General features: G+C 33.8%; 2 protein-coding genes across 4 annotated transcripts; both read right to left on the reverse strand.

Annotated features, from left to right (window-relative positions):
• Positions 1–6,907: 6,907 nt before the first annotated feature.
• On the reverse strand, positions 6,908–11,940 carry LOC11407634 (probable pre-mRNA-splicing factor ATP-dependent RNA helicase DEAH2). Of its 3 annotated transcripts, XM_003591323.3 has the most exons (7): positions 11,480–11,937; positions 10,440–10,642; positions 9,223–10,307; positions 8,685–8,810; positions 8,340–8,578; positions 8,110–8,228; positions 6,908–7,459 (listed from the first exon to the last, which is right to left on the reverse strand). In XM_003591323.3, exons 1-7 carry the CDS (start codon positions 11,744–11,746, stop codon positions 7,333–7,335), a joined length of 2,166 nt encoding a protein of 721 aa, XP_003591371.1. In that variant the 5' UTR covers positions 11,747–11,937; the 3' UTR covers positions 6,908–7,332. The 3 variants fall into 3 exon arrangements, with proteins under 3 accessions (XP_003591371.1, XP_024639155.1, XP_024639158.1); XM_024783387.2 differs by lacking the exons at positions 6,908–7,459; positions 8,110–8,228; positions 8,340–8,578 and having other exon boundaries at positions 8,778–8,914; positions 11,480–11,940; XM_024783390.2 differs by lacking the exons at positions 6,908–7,459; positions 8,110–8,228; positions 8,340–8,578 and having other exon boundaries at positions 8,791–8,924; positions 11,480–11,940.
• A 9,842-nt stretch (positions 11,941–21,782) lies between these two features.
• Positions 21,783–23,810, reverse strand: LOC11408756 (probable glycerol-3-phosphate acyltransferase 2). The gene is made up of 2 exons (XM_003591324.3): positions 23,012–23,810; positions 21,783–22,898 (listed from the first exon to the last, which is right to left on the reverse strand). Exons 1-2 carry the CDS (start codon positions 23,732–23,734, stop codon positions 21,993–21,995), a joined length of 1,629 nt encoding a protein of 542 aa, XP_003591372.1. The 5' UTR covers positions 23,735–23,810; the 3' UTR covers positions 21,783–21,992.
• Positions 23,811–27,214: the final 3,404 nt, after the last annotated feature.

Genomic DNA, 27,214 nt, shown 5'->3' on the forward strand with positions numbered 1-27,214 from the left:
TCGAACGGTAATTAATTACCGTTCATTACTTTTAAATCGGTTTAACTTGTTTAAAAAGTAATTAAACTGCTTTAAAAAGTGTTGCGAACGGTAATTAATTGCCGTTTTGGGTAACTTGAGGTGCATGTAAACAATTACTATGTGCCTAATGAGTAACCGACAAAGAGAAAAACAAAACCGTAGAATTGTTTCTATTAAAGTAGATGACATTCTCACAAAAGCTTTTCCATAGTTTGTTTTCAACTGCTGAGAAGGGTGACCCTTATCAGCAGTTTGTGTCCAAACTTGAAATTTTGGATATCCATATGGTATCAGAATAGCTTACTTGTATATTGTGAAATTCCATGATTTGCAGCGGCTGTATTGTGCAGTCTTCTTCAAAACCATTATGACTTATAGGAGAAAATATCCAAATTAACGATGTAGGATCATGCTAACAAATGGACACTTGTTAAGGAATCTAAAAAGGAAAATTTTGTATTAAAAAGATTGTCTTAGATTTTTAAAGAATTGAACAAATTCTAATACGTTATTACTATATTTGATCCCTTAGTAAACTTCATCAACTATATTTGATCCCTTAGTAAGCTTCATCAACTAAATAGTGGATTATCATAATATTCTAGATGGTCAGAGCGCTATCCTTCATTCTGACATTGCCACATATCAAGAAATGTAAACATCAAGCAAATGTTAAAAGAGTGGTGATATGTGTACCACCCCATGTGGCATACCATCCACTCTACACCCTTACATGTCACTCAGATTAATCTAAAATAATCAACACTTGCCAACTCACAAAAAAAAAGGAAAAAAATAAAAATCTGCAGGTTTCTTTTTCTTTTGACTTTATGATTTGTATGTACAGATCCAAAACACCACCGTCGCCGCCCCATAACGCTTCTGTTTCCGGCGATGTTTCCGATGACGACGTCGTTCCCCCGCCTCTTCCTATTCCGTTTCCGACACCGTCTTCTGCCTCTTCCGTTATCAGTGACGACAACGTCCTATAACTCTTCCATTTCCTGCGACTATCCAGTCCTCCCTTTCTAGATCTACCACTTCTTCTCCAATTCATTCTGGCCTCCCTCCTCGTCTCCTTTGTCCTCCCAAAACATAAGCAGATAACCAGCAACATGATTTTCAACATCAAACCCAAAACAAAACAATCTTTTTTCATTTTTGTTCAACCACATCTCAATCAAGAGGGAAGGATTGAATGACTGATCCACCAAGGTTTCAGGGACCGTGTCTTGAGCTTCGCCGCGGATCCAGCCACCTTACCGGAAAATGACATCGGAGCTCCATAACTGTCACTGATGTCAAAAAAAGACGGCAAAGGAGAGTGTTTTCAAAGCCGATAAAGACAAAAGCAAAGACAGCAAAGGAGAACAAAAACAAGTGACTGACGGTTGGACGGAGAGAAAACAAAGATACCGTTGGAAAACGAACAGGACCGCCGGAGATGGAATTGCGGCAGATGATTAGAGATGAACAGCAGTGAGGGAAATTTGAGAGAGAGAAAGGATGATCTGGGAATGAATCAGAAAAACAAAATAAAAAATGGGTAAATTTACAAAAATATCCCTGCCACATAGGGTGGTACAAAAGTGGTACAAAAAAGAGGGAGTATTGCTGTTCCCACATGTTGTTTGGCTGTGCCACACGAGTAAAATACCAAAATACCCTTCGGCAGTTTGCTACCGAGGTTTTTAGGAAACCGGCGGCAGTTAACTGCCGAGGAAAACCTCGGGAGTTAACTGCCGAGGAAATTTGATTATGCAGACAGCAGGTTCTGCATAATTCTAAGTATTTCCAAGCCATTTTTTCGGCCAGTTTTTACCTGTAATTAAACCAGAGCATTTCCAAAGGTAATATAATTCATATGTATGATTGAAACTCGGACATAATGAAGATAAATACAATATCCTTTACAATTGTTCATAATTAAATTAAACCGACATTTGGTTAAAATTAAACAGACGTTTGAAATTCATCAAAACATTACAAAGTGTCCATAATTAAACTACTCATTACACATCATTAAATTAAATCCCTACTTACATTCAATGCAATTACATATGGAACGAACATACATATATAATATATTGTCTTCCACCATATTCCGAAACATAAATCCGACGTCACCGTCGTCGCGGATAAGCAAAGGCATATAGCTTGCCGTTTTCCATGCGTATTCATCTCTATCTTCTCCTAGGTCTATGCATGGCATTTGACCAAACAAGTGACGTGTATATTGATTTTCACCAAGATGCTCAAAATAAGTGTTAAGTTGTGCTTTCAAATTGTCAAGAGAGTCCGTCGGCGTTATCATAACCTTAACCGTCTTTTTAAACGCGGAGTACCTAACCCGCCCTTCAATTTGTGCAACCTCAGACATGTCTCACTTGAAAAATTTTGTAACAAAAGAATCATATATTAGAACAAAATTAAATGGAATGTAATAACGAATAAATGAAATGCGGAAAACATTAAAAAACTATAAATTAGTATTGCATTATTTTCTCCACATAAAAATCATATTATCATATATATATATATATATATATATATATATATATATATATATATATCAATATAAATTACATAATGTTAGTTATATATTGGCCACCAAAAAATTGGCGTTACAATTTCGACCCAAAAAAATACATCGGTGTAATTTCTACCAAAAAAAAAGAACTAACACCGACAAAAAAATCACTCATTAAAGACCAAATGATTGGAGAAGATCAAGTGACATAGAATCTTCCTCATCTTCCGCAATAACTTCAAATTGTTGCTTTGGCTTTTCGGGAGTGTCCAACAAAATAGGCGCCGCTTTGTTTGACTCCTTTTGTGGTTTGCACGGTTTGTTTCCACTTTCAATAGCCATGAGCTTTCGGAACAAGTCATGTCGATCCAAATACTCATCTTCCCAAGTCACCGCATCTTCTTTCTTGTGATTGTGCCACTCCGTAGATGATGGAGGTAGTGGACAACCATTCTTCAAGGAAATAAGCACAAAATGATTTGGAATTGCCCCAAGGCACAAGATGGGAGTTTTTTGATTACCCGGCGGTGGTGGCCCTCTTAGTGGGAAAAACGATTCCGATTTTCCAACTTCAAGATTTGTCAACACAACCACACACATTTTGTAATAATTAGCAACAATGTGTCCCATGTCCGGAAATGTCAACCACTTATCAACAAGATGTGCACAAGTTTTTGTATTTGCGGGAGGATGTAATCCGTTTAAAATGTAGTTATAACGATCCTCACCCGCAAATACTTCAACATAATCATCTCTATGATCCATCAACTCTTGGATAAGACGTGTACGAATCATGAGATGATTTTTTTCGGTCAAGCCCATGAACTCCGCTATAGCCCGGAATCCGCAATGTCCATCGCCGATAACATCCACCACTTTTTCAATAAATGGAAGCATGAAGCGTGGCATATAATCAATAGGACGCATAACCGGGATAGCTTTAGGCTTTGGATACCGAGTAGGTGGTGGAAGTGGGGAAAGTGATGTTTTACCAAGACGAGCACCTTTTTTCCTTTTATATGATGATGTAGTTGGTGATGGTGACGGTTGGCTATCCGGATTTTGGGAATCAACAACCTCCCAAGAAGAAGGGATCCGACTAGTCGATGTAATTTTTCCTTTAGACCTCGCAATGTCGACTTTTTTCTTTGCTCCCTTGGTTGGTACTTTTCGTGGTGGTGGAGACATCAAGGTGGTTTCAGGAAATGCCAATTGCCGCAAACCCTCTTTGACCTCAAGCTTCATTTGGAAAGGGAGTTTCTTTAGACGCTCTACAATAGCCTTCAACTCAACCTCGACACAAAAAGCATCTTCATTACTTTGTTCACCCATAGATAACCGAAGCCAATGGTGGTATATCTCATCCAATAAAATTGGCTTCTCTTGAAGGAGTTTTGTAGCAATTTCACATGCACATGGTAGTCCATAAGATGTCCTTTGAACACAACCACAAATGTCATTGTCCATGCACAATGTTTCCCTACAACGTTTTTCTTCCAAAGCAATGTTGTCCAAAGCATTTCTAGACACATGACCACCTAACCCCGAGTACAAAGTGACATCTTTGAATCTATGTTCCAACACGCAAACATTTTGACCAAAGGATGTTTGTATAGCGGTCAACTGGAGCAACAACATGTGATGTATTTTCTCCCAACAAGTACCCAAATCACCCACACTATTGTCCAAGTATTTCTTCAACAAAGCATGGGCCGATTCGACCCTGTTTGTGGTCCTGCAACCAAGATGCAACACATGGTCTGTCCATGCCCTCACAATTTTGTCCTTCACTTCATCCAAGGTGGTCATGGCATAATCTACAAAAATTGGGAAATCACTACATGAATCTTTGAACTCCACTAATGCATTTGCATATAATTGTTGATTGGGAGATTCAACCATAGCTTTCCATGCGTTCATTATCTTCTTCACCACATCCCGATTGCTCACCTCTTTCCCATCCTTTTTAAAGCCCAAAGGATATTTACAATTCAAGACACACCTTTGTTTAACATTAGCTTGCACATGAAAAAAAACAATTCAATGCATAACTTTCCGGAAAAACATGTGCAACCGCTTTCATCAAAGACATATCCCTATCGGTAACAATCACCTTAGGCATATTCATCTTTGACGAAAGAAGTTTACGCAACATTGTTAAAACCCAAACAAAGTTTTCTTCTTTCTCATGTGTCATAAATTCAAACCCAACCGAATATGTCAAATCGGTTGAAGTCACCCCAACTACCTCAAACATTGGCATCCTATACATGTTGGTCTTGTACGTGGAGTCCATAACCAAAACCGTTGGAAAATTGTTAAACAATTTAATGGATGTTGGATGAGCCCAAAAAATATCTTCAATAGTATTACTTTCAAGTTGTGTTCTTGAGTAATAAGTATAGTTGTGCTCCTCCAACTTCGAGATTAGAAATTGCAACGGCTTCTTGTCACCCATATTTGCCTTCCATATTTGTTGACGTTCATTGTACACTTGCTTCACATTTGTCATGCAATGTGGTCTCTGGTTCTTCAAGTGTATCAAAATATTTCTTGGAAGCATCTTGCTCTTGGTCAAGTCACGTACGATCTTCTTGTCGTCCTCCTTTAATCTACCGGCAAGAATGTGTCCTTCTAAAGCCGGCTCCATGGGATGGTTGTGAACTCCATTAAGAATGTTCAATCCCCATTCCTTTGTTTGCTTACTTTGATATCCACTAATCATGAATAAGCAACCACATTTTCTTGAGCCGTGTTCGCATGCTTCGGTTTTTTTTTCGGAACTATGTGACTTCCACTCCTTTCACACACTAGCCGGAACATTGGATTGATCAAGCTTGATCTTTGTGTGACAATGGTAAATCCCGCCTTATTTGCTTGTCGGCGCACCCACTCAAGCAATTCATCTCTATTTTTCGACTTAACGTCGTCTGAAAAAAACTTAGCCGTGTCGACCTCGTGGGGTTGAAGTGGGAGTACACCGGAGCCGCCAACATACTTTGAAGCTTCAACATGGACGGAAGCTTCATCTATGTTTGTTTTCGCTTCAAAATTAGGCGGTTTGACATCTCCGGAATTTTCGACAAAATTTTCTTTTGTCTCTCCCGGAACATCTTTCGCATTCTTTACCATTACTATAATTAAACAACACATAAATATGAATAAACAACTAAGTAATGCATAAACATCAATGCCATAATGAATCAAAACAAAAAAAAACAAAAAAAAAACAAAAGAAATTTTTTTTTGAAAATTTGGCAGTGGCTGCCATTTTTTCGTGGTGAAAATTTTCACCAAGAGTTCCTCGGTACCTAGCTACCGAGGTTTTCCTCGGCACTAAACAACCGAAGTTTTCCTCGGCAGTTAACTGCCGAGGATTCCCATGACAGGGTTCTACGTAACTGACGTAGATACCCCTAAAACACCCAAAAAATGACTCAAATAAAACGCACAATACCTGTTTTTTTACGTCAATAGTGTGTTGATACCTCCTATGCTTGATGCTTGAATGATTTTGGATCAAAAATTGATTATAGAAAAAATGGATTTTGGGATTGAAATGAGGTTGGAAATGAAGGTGATGAAAAATAGTGTGTAGGGGGAGCAGGTAGCTGTTTCATCGTATGAAACATTTCCCTCGGCAGTTAACTACCGAGGAATTCCTCGGTAGTTATCTGCCGCCGGTTTCCTAAAAACCTCGGCAGTTAACTGCCGAGAGGGTATTTGCGTAAATTACTGGTGTGGCACAGCCATACTATATGTGGGAACAGCAAAACTCAAAAAGAGGTGTTTACCAATATTTACGCATGTTAAATCGCTTGTGAATAAACAGACAATAACAGAGGAATGGCTTCTGAAAGTATAAATTCTGTTGCATAAAACTTGAAGGTTTAGTGATGCATCCAATCAACCACTGAAGAATGTACCATTTCAGTGTGGAACAAAAAGATTAATATAGATACCATCAATCTGGGAATTTTGAAAACTGGTTCCATCGGATAAAGAAAACAATTCCACTGAACTTATATGAAGGAGCGAGTGCACCAAGCCAAACAACATTCAACTAATATATCACACTCGCTTTCGACACAATTTGAGTTCAGTAAAATATCATAGGTTTTGCATGTTTGGTGATCAAAGAAATAACGACATCAACCCGCTTTGAGTACAATGACTGGCATATAGATGTGCGGGACCAACTGGTTACCAAACATAGGCCTCATCACTCAACAAGATGGATGGTTCCATCAAAGAAAGAATGAACACACAGTTAAACTGAACTTATATGACCAATAGTGTGGAAAAGAAAGGTTTTAGCGAATCTGGAAGAAGCCAATGCAAAAGCAGAGCTTGACATTACTTTAAAGCAAAAATGCATTAATTCTAGATGCTTAATTATCAATGTTTACTAAATATACCAGTATGCAAAATGACAAGGCATTTAGCCTTTGACGGACACTAGCATCCCAAAAAAAAAATTTGAAGCCAATAAATAAATCTGTAAGGTACAACAGAACAAGGTCGAGGAATATAAAACATGTCACTACTCTAATAGTACAAGGAACTCTGCCAATTCTTTCATTAAAATTACTGACAACCAGCAGTCCTTTAAAGGTACGAGGTAGTACTAATGAACATTCCCATGACGATATTTTGATGTCAACTTGCAGAAGATGAAACATCAAAATCCGAAGCCGGAACATGACGACATTTTAATGTCAACGTGCAGAAGATGAAACATCAAAATCCCAATCTTAAGGTAGAAAAGATCAGGTAAGGCTTCATTTACGATTCCGGGCTTCATCCTTTTCCTTCTCTCGTTTCTTGTAAAGCTTTTCAAGAACACGCTTTGCTTCACATTGTGGAAAATTAGACAAATCATAGTAATGTGGTGCTATATCAACCAACCTGTCAGATAATAAATTATCAGAGTTAAGTACATCTCAATAACATCAATGAAAACAAGAACCACAAGGTCCAAAGTATTATTACTGGCTCTCTTGTCTTGCAACATTAAGGTCCATAGTAATGAATAGAATTCAAAATAACAAATTGTGTCTACTCTGCACTTAATATACTCAAGTTATTCGTTGATGAGAGGAATTTTCTTTCACATGTGCCACCAGATGTTTCAGTAATTTCGGATTATAAACAATGGGCCAGTTCAATACTTGTAGCTTACCTTTCTAACTGAACGTCGTATTCATTTTCCAACTAATTAAAAATATTGTAAAATATTTAGGTACTTGTGTCAAAGTTAGATGAGGGACTTCGGAAAAAACTTGAGGTATACAAACTGATTTAAAGTTCTGCAAGAAGCTCCAACACTTAAAAATGAAATCAATCTTTCTTTCCCCGTCAAGGCTTGTAATTTTTTTTTATCTAAACTAGGTCCAAAATTCACTGATTAGCTTCACCATTTGTACTGAACACAAGTATCCCAGTAAATATCATATTAAAATAATTTGCATTTTGCCAGCTCAAGGTTCTAAAACTAAGTCTTTTTCTAGGACAACCATAGGGTCGGGGTATTACAATTTACGACAATAAAATCTTACCATTCACCACGAATATCTGTCACAGTACGTATGAAATTCCGACTCGTAAGAACATATTCATTGTAGATAACCCACTCGGGCTTGTGGTCCAGACAATTTGATGGATGCAAGTGTACCACCTATACCAGAGCAGAATCATTAAATATGAAAGCAAATCTTCGGCTTAGACAAATAGCTATTTTGGCAAATACAAAATGAAAAACAGAGGAATATAAATCAATTTAGCAAACCTGGTTGTCTTTAACTGTCAAGTAGTGTCCTGTCCGCTCAAGATGAGCCACCTGCATGAAATATCCTGCTAACATTGCCTTTCTTATGTTGACGTAGTAGTCGCGACTATTGAAGTCAGTGCTGCATAACTTCAGGTTAAACCTAGCCATGATACGCACTAGCTGTTGTCGAACATTATCAGCTGATTTAAGCGCCCTATTATTAACGAAGTTGTCGTAGCACCAAGAAGCATCCTCGTCTGAAAAGCCATTTGCATACATTTAATAAACTTCCAATCAGAAAAAAATAAACAGCAAGATTATTGCGAATAAAATGAAAAAAAGTAGGAGGAAGTATGCACTTACTGTTTTGCTTGTAGGCATGGTATACATTCAAGAGTGTGAGATGATCTCCATCAATGTGTCCAAACCTAGCTTTGGCTTCATCCGCAGCTTTTTGTGCCTCCCTAGGCCGGATAAAGCAATTGGGTACTAAAGAAAGAAATTGATTATCACAGACGAGGTCCACGGAAGAAGGTCAGCAGATGCATAGAGTCGAGAGCACACCATTTTCTTCATGAGAGAATACTGAGAAACTGCAACTATCTGCATCAGCACTTACTTAGAATCCAATGGTACATGCCAACCGGGGGCATGGAACCCAAAGAAGACAGCTGCTGATGACTACCTAATTGGACACACTCCACCAACTGCATTCATGTGCAACTAAACTGAGCACACATGTAAGCAGTCAAACATCTTGATCATATGCACGGCATTGCCCGCACACATGAACAAATGCTGGGCTTCCATTTCAAAAGAAGCCCAACTCAACTAAGTTCCCTTAGCTTTATGGTGGGACTCTGGACAGACACAAAGCAATAATAATAGAAATGAATCATACCTGACAACATCGCAGAAATTGAAAGAATCTCATTCGAACAGTTGAACTCAGGACTAACAACAAGCATCTTTGACATCTGAGGGTCCAATGGAAACTCACTCATAATCTCACCAAGCTTTGTTAAGTTACCTTCATCATCCAGTGCACCCAAGTAATTCAACACTTCCAAAGCACGCATCAAGGTTTCAGGGGCAGGAGGGTCCATGAAGTCAAAATGAACTAAATCATCTATACCCAGTTTCTTCAATGTAAGAACTGTGTTGGCAAGATTAGATCTCAAAATTTCAGGATAGGTCTGCGGCTGAAGATCATTATTGAAACTTCTTTCGGTATAAAGTCTAAAGCATTTCCCCGGCTGAGTTCTTCCAGCACGTCCAGACCTCTGGTGTGCACTAGCTTTTGATATTGGAGACACCAACAAAGACTCAACACGAACTCGAGGGTTATAGACCTTCTGCTTAGCAAATCCAGGATCAATAACATAGACTATACCATCAATTGTCAAGGAAGTTTCTGCTATGTTTGTTGATACCACAATCTTCCTTCCAGGGGGGCCTCCCTCCTTAACTGGAGGTGGAGCTGGCTCAAAAATCTTCTGTTGCATAGCTGGGGGAAGAGTAGAATATAATGGCACGGCTTTCACAGGGCCCACCTGGTCCCCCATGTTTGCAACTTCTTTAGATATTTTGCGGCATGCATCTTCTATCTCCTCCTCTCCGGTAAGAAAAACAAGTATGTCTCCAGCAGGTTCACACATGTGAATCTGCACCACTGTCCTAATAGCAGCCTCCAAGTAATCTCTTTCTGGTTCCTGAGTATAAAAAATTTCCACTGGATGCAGCCTGCCAGGAACTTTCATAAGAGGGGCACCAAAAAAATAGCCCTGAAACTTTTCAGCTTCAAGTGTTGCACTCATAACCACCAACTTCAAGTCAGGTCTGTTTTTAAGAACTTCCTTGAGAAGACCAAATAGCACATCTGTAGCCAAAGTCCTTTCATGTGCCTCATCAAGAATTATTACTTTGTATCGCTCCAAAAGTGGATCTGTCATTGCTTCTCTCAAAAGCATACCATCTGTTAGATATCTGCGGTGGGGGAGCAAAAAATATTACATTTCAGAATAAAAGAGATGGGGAAAACAAGTTAATATAAAAATAGTATAACAATGAGCTTCAAATCAATTACACAACGTAATTTCAAGGAAAAATAAAACATACTTCAAAACTGTCCTTGCACTACTACAATCTTCAAATCTGATGCTATAACCAACCTCTTCCCCAATACTCACATCCATTTCTTCAGCCACACGGCGTGAAACAGACATGGCAGCCACTCTACGAGGCTGAGTGCATGCAATCATCATCTTCTTGCGCTTATCTGGAGCCTCTAATTCAACAGCTTCTAAAACGAACTGAGGGATCTGTCACCCAAAATTATACAACAAAGCAATTAAATTAGCAAACTACAGACTTAGATAATCAATCTTCACCCATAAAAGGACAACGGATAGCTACAAAATTCTACTCTTTTTTTTATATACAATTCCACTCTAATTTCTAGTGCCAATTTCAGCTGAATGTATGATCAATATTAGAAACCCGCACACTTATATAACCAATCTTATCCCCATAATCTAGTATTCACTCCAAGTCCCAATCCTACCATTATCTTTTTGCTTCATTAACTTCAATTTTAGTGCCAAATTGAGCTAAATATATCATCACTTATCATGAAACGACTACATAATAATGACTGCATTTTAAACACGCTGCCAATTAGTGTTCATATAATTTTTAGTTAGTGTTTATATATGACTTTATCTCCTTTAAGAACAAAATTAACGGATTTCATATACTTTAGGAACTACTACTCAACATATCACACTAAGAGCCCATTTTGATTGGCTTATTTTTGAGCTTATGCAAATAAATAAGTTTTATGTATCATTCAAAAGCTTGTCGATGTAGAAGTAGTTTATGAAAAATCAGCTTATGAAGCCACAATTTTGGTTAGTGAGAACTTATGAATTAACATAAAAGCATATTTATTTGCATAACTCAAAAATAAGCCAATCCAAACTAACCCAAATTCAAAAACATGTAAACCGTAATGAGAGCCTTGTAAAAACTGCAGCCATTATTTAAGGGACTAAATCTATGGTTTATTCATTAATCAATTATTTCCCACATGATCAAAACCTAAGAAACAAATATAAAAACAACATACGACTCAAACAAACTAAAATATAGAAACAAACCTGAGTGGTTTTTCCACTACCAGTTTCACCAACAAGAATCAAAGTCTGATTATCCTTCAAAACCTTCAAGAAATCCTCTTTCTGATGCCAAACAGGAAGGGTTTTCCTCTTTTCCAAAATCTCATGATACCTTTGCGAGTAAGGTTTTCCATTCCAACGGTTAATGAGATTGTTACCAATTAAACCGCCATTAGTTTTCACCATCTTAGCTGCAGCGTCGTCGACGACGTCGAATAAACTCACCTTCCTCTTTCTCTCTGTACCCATCAAAACCCTAATAATAATATTCTTGAATTTTTCGGCACCGTTTCAATGAAACACGAAGAATATGCGTTTCACAGATTCCACAATAATATATTGGGAATTGTGAGTGAAAATGAAGACCCTAGAAAAACACACGCAGGCCCTGGTTTAAGGTTAGGGCTAAGTTGTGTGTTGTGAAGACGAGGCAGTGGCTGCTCCGAAATTTTAATGTTTTTTTTATGTTCTTTGTTCTTTTTTGGGCTTTTTAGTTTGGGCCAAAATTTATTATTAGTACCTGGCTTATGCTTTTGTCTGTCTTTGATCAAGCAAAAGGATTACTATTAGCACCTTTTTTTATGCACCACGGTTTATTCTTCCTGCTTCAAATTCTCGAGCTCATTCTACCATTTTGATATTTTTTCTAGTTGAGCTACGATGCCGAAATTCTATATTTCAACCAGCAGAAAGATTAAAATTGTTAGGTCGGATGTTGCAACTGGGTTTGAGGTACTGCATTCACTTTATTTGTGTGGAATTTTCTATGGGGCGACTATGAAGAAAATACATCTTGGAGTTTTGGGAGAAAAATTGTTATCCTAAACACTTGGAGGTTTCAGCTGTGCTCTACTATTAGGCACGTACTTTTTCCAACTTTCTCTCTTCTCACAAACCTTTCAATATTCCGAAAATATTTATTCGGATATTTATGCAATCTGATACCTTTAAAAATTTAGAAAAACACATAAATTTGCTTTGGTTTATTCAAAATTTATAATTATATGTTTTGAAAAATACAACCCACAAACTATAATATTTATTTGACTTATTATATGATCTAAAATGTGTCAAACCCCCTGGTAGATCACTCCAAAGACAAAATATAGTGTTTAAGTTGACACATTTCCGATTATATATAGGTGGAATCTTGTTGAATATGTGAAACTTGACCCTTAGTGGGAGCAAACAACATGACACGTGAGTGTCGATCCTCCATGTAAACATTCTGATAATCTCTATCCTCGACACACTTAAAGTGTTTAAATATCCATGTCTGCATCAACATCAACTTATATCAATCATTAAACAACATATGAAAAAACATGTTTAACAGATAATCACTCTTGATTTTTCTGTTTGTTCCGCATTGATCAAACAACTTAATACTTCTTAAGGAATCAAATAAAATTTTAATTATTTTATCAATAATAAACATGAAGACGACCACTTTGATCTAGTTACCATAAAAAGGTTCGAACATGAAAGATAAAATGTAATAACTTGAAATTATAACACTTGGTGCAAATGTTTCTTTCTCTGTCTCTCTTTTCTCTTTTCTCTTTTCTAAACCTTAACTGTCACAACCTTTCTTCTTATTGATCTACCAAAAAGGGGTGATTTAAGGTTAATTTTGATCTGAAATCATTCATTTGAATTGTTTTTCTTTCTCTTTTAGTTAAATAAGTGATTTTAACATATTTTCAGTTTTCCTTCGTTCGTTTTTGTGATTTCGTCGTCCAGCACAACTTTGTTTATTTTGATTTTCGCTTTTTGTGCAGTGTGTTTTTTATTTCTCGTCTTAGTGTGATGTTTATTTGATCCAGTTTGAAAGATTAACTTTGATCAAGTGCAGATGCAATCAATGATTTTTTAATCATAAAAGTTGCAGATCCGGAAACATGAGTATTTCGATGGCTTGAATATAGTCATATTTATAGGCATATGTACTATGTCATTTTATATTATTAACATGGATGTTTTGAGTTTGCTCGCAAATTTATCATTTTTGTTTTTAGAGACTTTGAATTTGTATTGTTTACGTGTACTTTTTTAATTTGAACGAGTAAATTTTATTTATTTATATAAAAAAAAAAAGTGGTACAAGTTAGTTGAGATACTCCCCAATTGAAAACAAATAATAAAATGGATGAAAAAGACTTCTACAAAAAAGAAGGATGAAAAAGACAACATTTAGGTAGTTAGTTTATTAATTTCAAAATAATTTTACAACGGACAAATATACAAATAATACGTATGTTATAAAATCAAGTTACTACCCTTCAAAAAAGAAAATCAAGTTACTAGACTCAAGTGGTTAATACATTCCACTATAAAAAGAATCGTTTGAGAGAATTCGAGTTCAATTTATGATTGAACAATTATTGATCATTAGAGTGCACTTACTTTAAATCAAATGGTTAGGAAAAAAGGAGTAAACCATCAGTTTGATCTTTATCTTTGTAAGTCACTTTCAAATTAGTCCATGACTCTATTAATATTTTAAAATAGTCATTGTCTTTGTCAAAAGTTTCTTAATTAGATCATTGTCTCTGTATTTTTGTCACACGACAAGACACTTCAAATATTAATAGAGTCAATGACTAAATTTTTTTTGGTTACATGAGAAAAAGTTAAAGCAAAAACAAAAAAAAGACTAATGACCGCGAGAATAAGCAACACATATATTGTCTACCGTAAGCAATAAATGAAGCTCAGCTGGAGGATTAAGCACGATCAATAGATCACTCGTAGACCTTTGTTTCAAGTTTGATTAAGAAGTCAGTGACTAATTTAAAAATGACTTATAAATATAGGGATAAATTTGATGGTTTACTCAGAAAAAATATGCATGTTATAAATCGAAGCAAAAAGGTGTAAGACCTTTCATATTTTGTTTGTAATACAGTTCCCAAATTCGTAACGAGATTTGTGGGGATGCATGTGTTTTACAATCTTTGAAAACTAGAACAAGTTGGTGGTTGTTTGAAAACAATGGAAAGAATATAGTTGGGAGTTGACGTATAAACAATTGCCTCCTGTTTGATCATTTCCAAAACTGATTTTCCACTATTGATGAATTCGTTATTTCGTTTATTACTACTCTTTTATACAACATCCGGTCACTATTATAAAAAAAAAACTATATTTTAGATTTATTCATTAAATAATATATGTGGTCTTTATTATAAATCACGTACATTATTTAATGAATTAATCTAAAATGTAGTTTTTTACTTATAACACTGACCTATGAAATATTGTCATCTACATAACTGATAGTTCCATTCCATCACCCAACAACCATAACGTACGTATTTAGCCTCCAAGCCTGTATGCCACATGCACATGCATTTATATGTTTGTTATAACATTAACATCACTTTCCTCTAAAAAAACAAAACACATTAACATCACTTGCATCTTTTATTTTCCTAAAAAACAATTCACTTGCATGTCTTTTTATAGTTTATAGGGAATATTGACACAACTAGTACTTATGTTTTTATTTGTTATAAAAAAATGTCAACCAGCATCATTACGACATTGGTTAAATTTCTAAAATAAATAAGTTTGGATTAAAATGTAATGTAGTTATTTCTAAGACAAAAGTAAAACTTTGAATTTTCAAGACAAAGTTTTTATTAAGGTGTATTTAACTAATGTTCTTAGGACACTCATTAGCAATACTATAAAAAAATTTATCTTCAACTTTTAATTTTTCAAAAAAATTTCATCACAACTTTTGATCATTGCTTTGAAGTCAAACTCATGTCTACCATTTAAAGATGAATTTCTTTTCATAGTTATGTATAATACAATATAAAATTCTCTCTAACAAAAGTTTAACTTTTTTAACGAGTGATGAATTCAATATGAATTTTTATTATTTTTTCTTAAAAATTCATATTCAATTCATCTTGTAACATTCTAAACATTCATAGGACCTGATTTTAAATGGAAGAGATTCTTGTAACATTCTAAACATTCATGCAAGAAAAATCATTTAAAAAATCTGAAGGATACATATGACCTGATTTAAAAGTAGGGAACAAAAGTGTGGAGGGATAAATTTTGAGGACTAAAAGTCGAAGATTTTTTTTAGGGGAAATCAAATGAAAAGTTAAAATATTTATAGGACCAAAAACATATTTAACCCTATTTTTAATTCAAAAGTCTCATAAAATTAATTTTACAAAATAATCTATTAAAATCTATGGACTTTTAAATATTGGGAGATTTTTTATAAGTAGTGAAAAAACTCAATTAAATATCAATTTTTTTTTCAACAAAAATCGTTTCAAATAATTTGAAATCATAATCCAGTACACACCCTTCTTACGTTTATTAGCTTATAGCATAATTTGATAAGCTAATTCAAATAGCTTATAACTTAAAGTTTGTAATTTATCATTTTGCCTCTCAATTTTACTCGTTATCTTACTTGAAAAGGTTAAATATTAGTTACAGTATGTTTAATTAATATTTTTTTAATTAAGATAATAGATGTAAAACTGCGAGAAAAATAGCTTTATTATTTACGCTAACAATTAGTAAAATTTATTTTGTCCAAACGCATGTTTTTTTACATAATTGAAATTTCGTAATGATATTAACATTATTTTAATTTTTAGAGTTTAATTGTCAAACACTTTTGGTGTAAAAATATTTTTATACCTACATCTAATGAGAATTTATCTTATTACCACGTAAGCCTGTTTTATACCCGCCGTATTTAAAAATAACGGTAAGTTATTCAATTATTATTAAACGTTGATGTAAAACTATTTTACATTTTAACGGTACATTTTTTTTTTTTTTAAATGAACACAACTTTTATGTGGACACTTGGATGTAATTGCCTCCCCAACAAAGAGAACATGAAGACTTGAGGTGTTAACGTTGCACGCCCCTTGCCTATATACATGTTTTGAAACTGAAAATTCTTGGCACTTGTTCTTTGACCGTTCTAAGTGTTGGTAAAATGTATCTCTGTTGTCAACAATGAATGATCTGATACCCTACCCCATTCGAGGGGTTTCTTGACTATCAAATGTCTATGTTTGCTATGATTGCATGAAAGTATTTGGGAAAAACGGATTACCAAGCTTTGAGATGGTAAAACTAGCAAAACAAAGTTGGTGGAAGGTGTCATTATTCGTGTACAAGATCTGCTCAACTCTTAACAACATGTGCATAATAGGATTCGAACTAAATTCAAATTGCATGGAATATTACAACAGAGATCGATAAACCGAATTTTAAAATGAGTGAAAAAGCCACTAATGACGATTTTTAAAATGTCGCCAAACTTGCTACTCCCTCCGTCCCATAATACATGACACAATTGACCCTATTACGCATATCAATACATAATTTTGAGTTTAAATATCTTTAATAATATATTAGAAAAAATTATGAAAAATTGATATTTTAAAAATACTCATCGAACCGAATCTAACAACATCTTATATGATATTATTTATCTTTGTATATTAGTTGAAAAATATGATCAAAGTAAGTTATATCAAAATTGCATATTTTCAAATGGATCATCTATTACGGAACGAATGGAATAATATGATCAAATTATTACAACAATTGGGCTTTGCCCTCCTTTGTACCAAAAAAAAAAATATATGATCAAATTATTGAACTTTAAATCAATCACTATATGATAGTTTTTTTTCTTCCAGTTTTACATGTTGCTACATTAGATTAATGTTCTTCTTACCAAATTTCTCTAACAATAAGCATTTTTCTTATACTACAAAGGAAGTATTATGTACCCCCTCCGTCTCACAATAATCGTCTCTTTACCATCTTTTATTTTTCTCAAAATAATTGTCACTTTAGAATAGCAATGCAACATTTATTTTTTTTTTTTCCCATTATTATACCCTTATTTATTGAATTTCATCCAATTTAACTACTCCACTAACTATAATTAATAAGGATGTTTTGGCAAATGATACTAGTTTTACCATCAAAATCAACACAATCAATCATTTCCTTAATAATCGTGCATAAACCTTAAACGACTATTATTTAGAGACGGGGGGAGTATTTATGAAGGGTCTTGCTAACAAATATTGAGTAAATAGGCAATTACCCCCCTGAAATTGTAAGTTTCATCAATTATCCCCCTGAAATTAACAAAACTTCAATTATCCCCCTGAAATTTCACAACGTTAATCAATTTACCTCCTCCGTCAAATTTTTCTGTTAGTGAACATGACGTTTTGCAAACACCCCCCCTGAAGTTTTGCACTTATGTGCAAAATGCCCCCCAAACTTAAAAATTTATATTATTTTTTTCTTAAAGACAAACAATTAACGATTAAATATTAAAGATAACTATTAATTTTGGAGTTTGGAAAAACTACATGCATGTATACATCAAAATAGGGGAAAATGTGTATTTTTAAAGTGACAATAATGGTTATTTCTAATAGACAAATTATTATTTTTAAGGGTTTATAGACAAATTAATAATCAGTTTTAAATTTATATTTTCTACTTCACCATCTTAGTCTTTTAACTCATCCAACTCCTTCAACAATTTGCTCAAACCATTTAAACTAAACAACCCCCAATATTTTCATATGATTTGTTCTTGTTTACACACTTTATAGAAAACTTCATTCTAACTTCTTGTTTGTGCTTCAGGCAGGGACAATCATTCATCGTATACAATCTAGCTCACACAACAATACTATCAGACAGACATATCATATATAGCATATTAAGTAATATTCATGTAAGAAAGACACAAATCATCAGCAAATAAAATATGTGATCGGTATGTATAGAGGAACACTTATTGAGAAATGTCAAACACTTAGACATATATTTCTTTACCTTTGAAATTAATCCACAAATCATTCCATTATTGTCACTTTAAAAAATACACATTTTTCCCCATTTTGTAGCCTATTTTGATGTATATATGCATGTAATTTTCCCAAATTCCAAAATTAATAGTTAGTTTTAATATTTAACTATTAATTGTTTGTTTTTAAGAAAAAAATAATATAAATTTTTAAGTTTGGGGGGCATTTTGCACATAAGTGCAAAACTTCAGGGGGGGTATTTGCAAAACGTCATGTTCACTAACAGAAAAATTTGACGGAAGGGGTAAATTGATTAACGTTGTGAAATTTCAGGAGGGTAATTGACGAAACTTACAATTTCATGGGGTAATTGCCTGTTTACTCAACAAGTATTTTAAAGACATTGTTTAAAGAGCCCATAAAAGGAAATTTTGTCTTGTAAATTCAAGTCAAACACTTGTGAAAGTCATAACTAAACAATTTTCCATGTAAAAGTTGCTACTTTTGAAAACTTAAACAATGCCCTAAAGATACTTGTTAGCATTTTTCGAAGGACAAATAAAACAAAGGTTATGTTAACTTGTGTCATTATGGCACATGTTAAACATTAATTTCATTCTATTAATAGTAAGAATTTAATGAATTTTTTTTTAGTATTAAACAACTTAAGTAATAAATTAACACAATTTCCAATACATAATTACTATTAGTAAAATTCTTAACATATACTTAAGGGCACAAGTTAACATTTTCCATAAAACAAATAGCCAAGGAGTATTGAGAGAGTTGAAACCTAAAGTTATGGATCTTTGTATCCTTTGAATGCATGCATATTACAGACTTATTGCAAATGCATGCCGTCACATTCAATACCATCACTTCAGGTTATTAATACTATATGACTACCACTGGCACAGACTCGCTTACTAGATCAATATTGATGGAAAAGCTTTGAAGCCTTTTTTTTTAATCATCATATCATAAATTCATAATGTTGAAGAATTAGTTACGTTACAACTTGGTCTCAATAATCTCTCTCCCTAGATCTGCGGCAAAAGTATATCACATTTCACGTTATAAAAATTCCTGTGCGGCTATTACAGCCTTTGGAACATGGTTTTGGTTTATACTACTACACAAGAAATACATGCATTCGTTGTTCATAGACTCAATGTTACGAGATCGATATATAGTAATATAAACAAACATAAATGCTCAGTCATGTTAGTACCTAATTAACTTCCCTGTTTAAAGCTTATACTTTTTTTTTTGTTGAGAATTTTTGCTTATATATATATAATATATATACACACACACTTCAGCACAAGGTAGGTGTGGATATAATATTTTATTTATGAAAGAAATCTGTATATCTCTTCTCATTTGGCCATTCCCATCCTCTCCTTATATTGCTCTATCTGTGTGCAGGTCCGCATTTTAATGGTGCAACATTTATGACAACATTTATTTTCAGGTCACATATATTCTTCAAATTGTTCTTGGCAGCAGGGTCAATTGGCGTGTTTGAACTTTGAACTTGCAGTGCTAAATTTTAAATTAATTAATTTTTAATTTTTTTTTTATTAATTATTATATGGGTTAATGATCTAATTTTTATTTTTTTTTGTCACCTGTGATAATTTTTTATCATTATTTCTTAACCATATAACAACACCAAACAGAAATTTAACGAGAGCTAGTTGCGAAGAGCATTTGTGAATTGTGATGAACTGGATACATGCATATGTAGCGACAAAACTGTAGTATTGGACATACTAACTGAAAGCAGTATAGTATGGATAGTGATATTCAATTGAGGATATGTGCAATATTGAATAAAAGATTGATCATATTATTTATAAGGATCGAGACAAGTCGGATAGTATTATTTACCCAAAAATGAAAGTTTTTGTATAGTTATTCTTAGGTGACAACTAGGGTACCCATGGAAGAATGGTGGGTAATTTATCCCAACCAATACACATTAGCCACATAAGCATATTTTTAAGTGGTATCCATAAACTATCTTGACCCCACCAACAAATTGCTCATTTTCATTGGTTGGTGGGTAAATTACCAACCATTCTTCAAAGGTAATCTAGAAAAAAACCTTATTTTTATCTTTTGGAAAAGAGGATTGAATTGGATAAGAATTATATACCGGGAGTAGCTAGTAACTAACGTTAAACATTGTTTACTAAGAACGTCCATAATGATGGTACACTAATAATGATTCCTTTAATCGTCTTCACATATACACCTCATTTATTTATATTTTTTTAATAAAAGTTTATATTAAAGATTCAATAACTCCAATGGAAATACAGTACCAGAGACTCCAATGAAAAATGCTTAAATAAGTCTCACTAACTTTACATCATTATACAAAAGTAATTTATTAAATTATAAATTACCTCATAAAATATTAGTTCTTTCAAAAGTGAGACCAACTTGTATATATTTTATTACTTTTTTAAACATGAGACCCATTAGTTGCTCACGGGAGAGATACCTTATATAAATACTCTATTTTTATTCCTTTATGGATGTCCTTAATAAAGAATGATCATTGTTAAGTAAGGAACTTCATTGAAGATGCTCTAACTCACTTTCTAAATCCGGTAGGCAATACTTTTCTAACCGAAATAAATTAGTTACATTAATTATCGTTTAGGCTAATGTGTTTCAACTTTCAAGGACTCAAACTTTTGTTTTGCTTTACACTCTTTCCCTTCATTAGATTTTGTGTAATCTTATAAGACTTTTAATGAGTCACGTGTTATTTGTGCTCCGAATGTGTTTTGGATTTTTTTTTTCCATCTATTGAATAAAAAAATCACATCATATTTAAAGTTTAAAACTCAAACTTTTTTTTAAAGGAATAATATAAGCAATTATTCCGGGTCTTATTTATACAAAACTTTTAGATCAATAAAAAGTGATATATTTAACTAAGAATTTAGACAAAATACATTAATTTTTGTTGACTAAAAATCTCTTATAAATAGGATCGGAGGAATTAATCATTGTGTTAGTTATTTTCTTCATCAGAAACTCTTTTTGTACTTGGATGAAGCGACAATGGTAACTAAATTAAGAGTTTGTTAGTTATGATTTATTTATGAATAATTAAGAGAAGGAGGAGGGTCCTTTTCCATCGGTCAGATATTTTATGATTCACTTATTCACTTATTACATTACGTTAATTAAATTTCTACTTTATCGTACGTTTAGCCGTTTAAGCGGTGGCAAGCCCCAACCACATTAACTGCACAAATTAAACTACTTTATAGATTTTTATTTGACGGATCAAATCAAAATGTTTTTTTTCTTTTTTTTCTTTCGTATCGGTTTTTGATCCATCAAAGATGGACGACTAATTCGGCTCATGCGTAGAGGCATGCGCACTTGCCAATCGTTGTTTCCCCTAGAACTATTATAGCACTATTTAGTATTTAGATAAGAATCAACATTGCTTTGCATTATGTAGCAGTAGTACAAAATATACAGCACAGATTGAAAGAGAGAGAAAAAACCAACAATCAATTAAATCAAATAAAGAAAAGATAGAAAGAAAGAAAAAAAAAGATGAACATTATTTTCTCTAGGTCCACGAAAGTAACCCTTTCATTTTCATTTCGTCACATCTAATAATAAGTTGGTTATTGTTGACTGTTGCGTGGTATGCTGTTCCTTCGGTTGAAAACTACCCCTTCATTACCAGCTAGCATCAAATACTTATCTTTTCTTGTAAGCTTTGTACACTCAAATCCCAAAGTGTTACCGATCTCCGCTTGAATATGGTTCGCCACTTCAAACCTACATTCCTCAGCATTCTCGCTAACTCGTGGAAATTGTGAAGGACGAACTTGGGTCAGTAACTCAACCGTGTAAGCCGGGAAAGGATCGGCGAGGAAAAAAACCGGGTCCAAAGCCTTTAGACCGCTAGCAGTTGTGCCATAAAACATGCTGACGTGTGTATCAACAGCAACTGGTGTTATCTCATCACACATTTCAGAAAACAAAGAGCTAAACCTTAATAAATAAGGTTCTCTACAAGTGGTCCCTTCTGGACACACAACTACATCCCCTTGTTGTAACAACGTTTTCATCATTTTTGCATCAATATCTCTATTTCTTGACAAACGTACCGTTTTAATTGGTGCTATTATCTCAGACATTTTACTTAAGCTATAAGTTACCGCAATTAATTTCTTGTGTAATGAGAATGAAATGTAGAGTGGGTCTAATAAGGTTCTATGGTTACACACGTAAAGATGACCGTGACCGTTGGATTTATGGGCATTTTCGGGAATTGATGATGTGAGACGGAGTCCACTAAATGTTAATAACGGAGTTGAGATTTTGAATGGAAGTGTGAATGCAAGTGTGATTCTAATAACGGAAAGGATTATTCCGTATGGAAGCCACATTAACATTGCTAATGACTTTAATGGAGTTGGTGTTAGGGCTAGTCTTCCATCGTGGAAAATAAGTGATTTTGGGTATTTTTTTGTTGCTAGCTTTTTCCAACTTCTTTTGTCACCTTGTGAGACAGCATAGACTTCCTGATATAACAAAACAACTTATTAGTTTAATTCAAGGTCCAATATATCACCGTTAACAATGACACAAATGATTAAAATAAGATTAAAATAAGTAGAAAATAAGAAAAACAAACCTTGCAAGAAGAGAAAATTTCATCATCATGAATGTTATTGAATCTTGTAATACCAATCATATCTAAAGAGCCTTTCCCTTCATGAACTTGTTTCAAAGCATGCAAATTTTTTGTCTCATCCATCAACCCAACATAGTAACCACAAACCATTTTCAGCTCTCTACCAGCAACAAAATCAATTTTCAAATACTCTTTCAAGAAACTCTCCACCATTACACGAGGTAAATTACTAACACCCACTTTCTTCCCACCTTGATTGATCACCTCAAAAATTTCTGAACCAACATCTTCCAAGAAGAATTTTGGCAGAACTGATCTTCCAATTCTAAAGTCTTTTGCTTTGAGACCAAAAAAGCATATCATCACCATTATATTCAACCCCATTTTTTCTCCTGATAAAAAGATTAAAGGGTACAAAAGCACTAGAACAATGGCTCTAAATAGTCCTCCAGCTTCAAATGCTACAAGCATGAAATATGGAAATAGAGAAGTGGATTTAAGCAAAGCATTTTCGACGTCGAAGATTAATGTGTGATCATTGAGGTCTGATCGGTTAAGAAGAGATGAAAATTTTTGGTATTTGATTTGTGATTGTGTTGTATTAGCAAAAGTGTTGCTAATAGTTCTATGGAAGACTATTAGGTTTTTGAGTTGCCTAAGGAGAAAACGGTACCAAAAGATGAAAAGAGATTTGAGGAAATATGCTCTAAACACTTTAGCCATATTTTGATAAGGGAATGAATTTTCAGTAGTAGTTATTTTAGGTATGGTTATTTGTTGTATGCTGCTATTTTGTGAAGTGGGAATACCATGTATTTATAGAACTAAACTATACGGATACATCTCATTTATTACAACGAGTAGCAACTTGAGTCTCAACAGCCAGCTTGACACGATTTGGCCACTATTGTGTATACTTTTCTATTTTTTAATTTGTTGACCAAGTTCCTAAGTTCATATACTAGATTATTTTTTGGACTAGTTCATATGATATTATAAGAGCAGCTTTTTCTTAATGGTCTCATTAGCTAGATTTTATTTTATAATAATTAAAAATAAGCCATTGTTGACTATAATCACTGTCATCACACTCCGGTTTCGTAGAGAATGAATAATCCATGCAATTTGATTTTTATGTGATAATAAAGAGAAATAATAATTAACTGTACAAAAATAAATAAATTAAATGACTAAGTCGGCAAGTGGCTTTTATAGCAGGCAATTATGCTTTGTAATAATTCTTGAAGAATGATTGATCAAGTTTCCAACAGTTATTTTCTTTATTAAATTTTCAAGAGTGTTAATCATTGGAAATTTTGTTAAAAAAATAGTCATTGGAATTCAAACATAAGTTTTGTTTTTAATATTTTGTTTTTATTACAAGCTCATTTTTATTGTTATGGGTTTTTCCAACAGATGTCTTAAGGACACGTGTTAAAAAATTATATTAAATGTTTTGTGTTGAAAAAAGTACTAATTTTTAAATTTTTAAAGAGTTTGACATGGTTCTCAAGATCGGGAGTTAGATCTCAAGATCGTACGATCTCGTGCTTCAACATTGTTTCACCGAGTTGGAGCGGCTCGAAGATCGGAGAAGACGGTGGAGCGGGAGGCACGCAGAGGAAGAGCGGAAAATCGTGAGATATGTGCTTTGTTTTGCATCAGGGAAGGCGTTCGAACCGATTACGACTCAAATTTACAGATCTACACACCATTTAGTATATATACGCAAAAACACAAATTTACAACGCACTAGTAATATATATGTCTGAATTGCTCAATGGCAACCAAAGGAAAAAGGTGAAAATAGAAACAAATTACAAATGTTTCTGAATTCACGGTACTTGGATATATGCCATGACCTTATACCACAAGTTTTATTTTTCCCTTAGGCTTTGTTTGGGAGTTTGGAGGCGAGGGGAGTGGAGGGTTTTGAAAAAAAGGAAGGAGCAAGTGGAAAAAATAGAAGATATTGGGAGGAGAGGGCTTTGGAGGTTAATTTTTTACTCATAATAAAAAATCCCCCTCATTTGGGGGAACTTCAAAATTTTATTGGGGGAGGGTTTTGGGAGGTTTTTGGAGGGTTTATATGAATTTTTCAATTTCAATCTATGTTGTTATAATATTCTTAAAATTAAAAGTATATTCATCATTAGTTTATCATTCTCTAAAAAACTGTTCTTTCAAAAAATGTGATTTTTTTGTCAATTTTTCTATATATTTCCAACCCACCAAAGTTCTCCCCTCCCTTCCCCTCCAAACTCCCAAACAAAGCCTTCGACTTTGTTTGCGAGTTTGGAGCGGAGGGGAAGTGAAAGCTTTGAAAGGTGGAAAATATGAGGGAAAATGAAGAAATCTTTCAAATTTTTTAAAAGAACAGTTTTTGATTTTTATGATAAATTAATGCAGCTATATTTTTAGTTTTAGAAATAAAATAACAACACAGATTAAATTTGAAGAATTCATATAAACCTTCCAAAACCCCCCAAAACCCTCTTCACCCATTGTCCTCTATTTCTTCCACTTGCTCATTCCTTTTTTCTCAAGTCTTCCCTTTCCTTCTCCTCTAAACTCGCAAACAAAGCCTTAGAATTCAAGTCAGCGAGGTCTCGAAATTATTTAAGGTTTATCTCCATGTGTAAATGCTTCTGCAGTGGGTTGTTCAATGGCGTAAATGTCGGGTGACCGTTTGATTGTGTAGAGGGCTCAAATTGGCTCAAAGTACCTTATTGGGTGTTTCAGAGCTCTTTACCAGTACATGTGATATGTGAGTGAGTTTATACGCCTCATTGGGTTTTAGCTTTGTGAGTGGACTATAGATCCGAGGATTAGGTGTTGGCCTAATTTGGAACAAGAGGGTTTGCAATTTTATCCTTGTATAAATTACAATTGTAGTTGAGAGGTTTTGTATTTTTTTATGTGCAAAATTCGTATGAGAAGATTTGCAATTTTGTCTTTGTAAAGATTGCAGATTGAATAATAAAATATTTGTTGTGAGATTGTTTGTTGTGAGATTGTTGATGTAGGTATAAAGTGCCAGACCACATTCAAGTTCTGAATTGTATCTTGTATTTCTTTTTGGCTTTTGTGGGTGTGCTTCCTCTAATGTATTGTATATATTGATTTTGTTGCTTTCCCAACAACTAGTATCAAAGTTGAGGTTTCAAGCTTCTTCAAAAAAAAAAGTTTAGGTTTCGATCAATGGAGAAAGAGAAGAAGTTTACTGTGTTGTGTTATTCATTTGAAGAGAGGTTATAGTTCTAATATTAATATTTTTAAATATACTTGTTATTATGGCTACACATTGAAGTTGGATATTCCTTTGTTTGATGGAAGAATGAATTTCTCCTTATGACAATACACAAATATAAAATTCATGAAGGATTTGCGAAACTTAAAAGAGAAGACAAAAAGTTGAACAATACTCATTCTTCAAACGTGAAGAAGATAAAGTGAAGAAGACATACAAGTCTTTGGATGAAGGGAGGATTGTGAGATTATGGACATAGGTATAAAGTGTCAAAACACAATTTATTTGTGATTGTGTTTTTTAATTTCTTTTTCTTTTATGTTAGTGTGCTGCTAGTGTAGATATTCCTTTTGTTGCTTTCCCAACACCTATAAATTTCAATTAGCATTTAGCTTCCCATGATGCCTAGTTATGAAAATCGCTTACAACATATTGAAATATTTTAACCACATTTCCTCTTTTGGTTACAAATAACTCGTACATAATATGAAATTATAGGGCGCATATGTTATAGATTCCTTTTGAAAAAAGAAATCAAATTCTTTATCTAAAAAATTATTTGTTTGGAGTTTTCATTAAATTGTTATAATTTATATTTTAAAAATTACAACATCCCTTCATTATATTCGAGGCTAAGGAGCTAAAGAGTATGCAAGCTCTTGAGTTTGACATAAGTTCAACCTCTACCTAATGCACTAATGTTACGAACCTCCAATCTATAACATTGAGTTTTCGAAGTATTATCCGCTTTGGGTTTTATGTGAACTCTTCACGGTTTTGTCTTTTGTAAAAGAGGAATAACAAGTGTGTTGTTTATAAACTACTCTTAAACTCGATTTTCAAGCAATGTAAGATTTTTTGGTGTATTATACATATATTGCAAACTGTATTTAGGTAAAAGAAAATCTGTATTGTTCTACTTGATCTCCTGTAGCTCAATGTGTATCAAAGCA

This window comes from Medicago truncatula, chromosome 1 (genome assembly GCF_003473485.1).
Source record: "Medicago truncatula cultivar Jemalong A17 chromosome 1, MtrunA17r5.0-ANR, whole genome shotgun sequence".
Lineage (NCBI taxonomy): Eukaryota > Viridiplantae > Streptophyta > Magnoliopsida > Fabales > Fabaceae > Medicago > Medicago truncatula.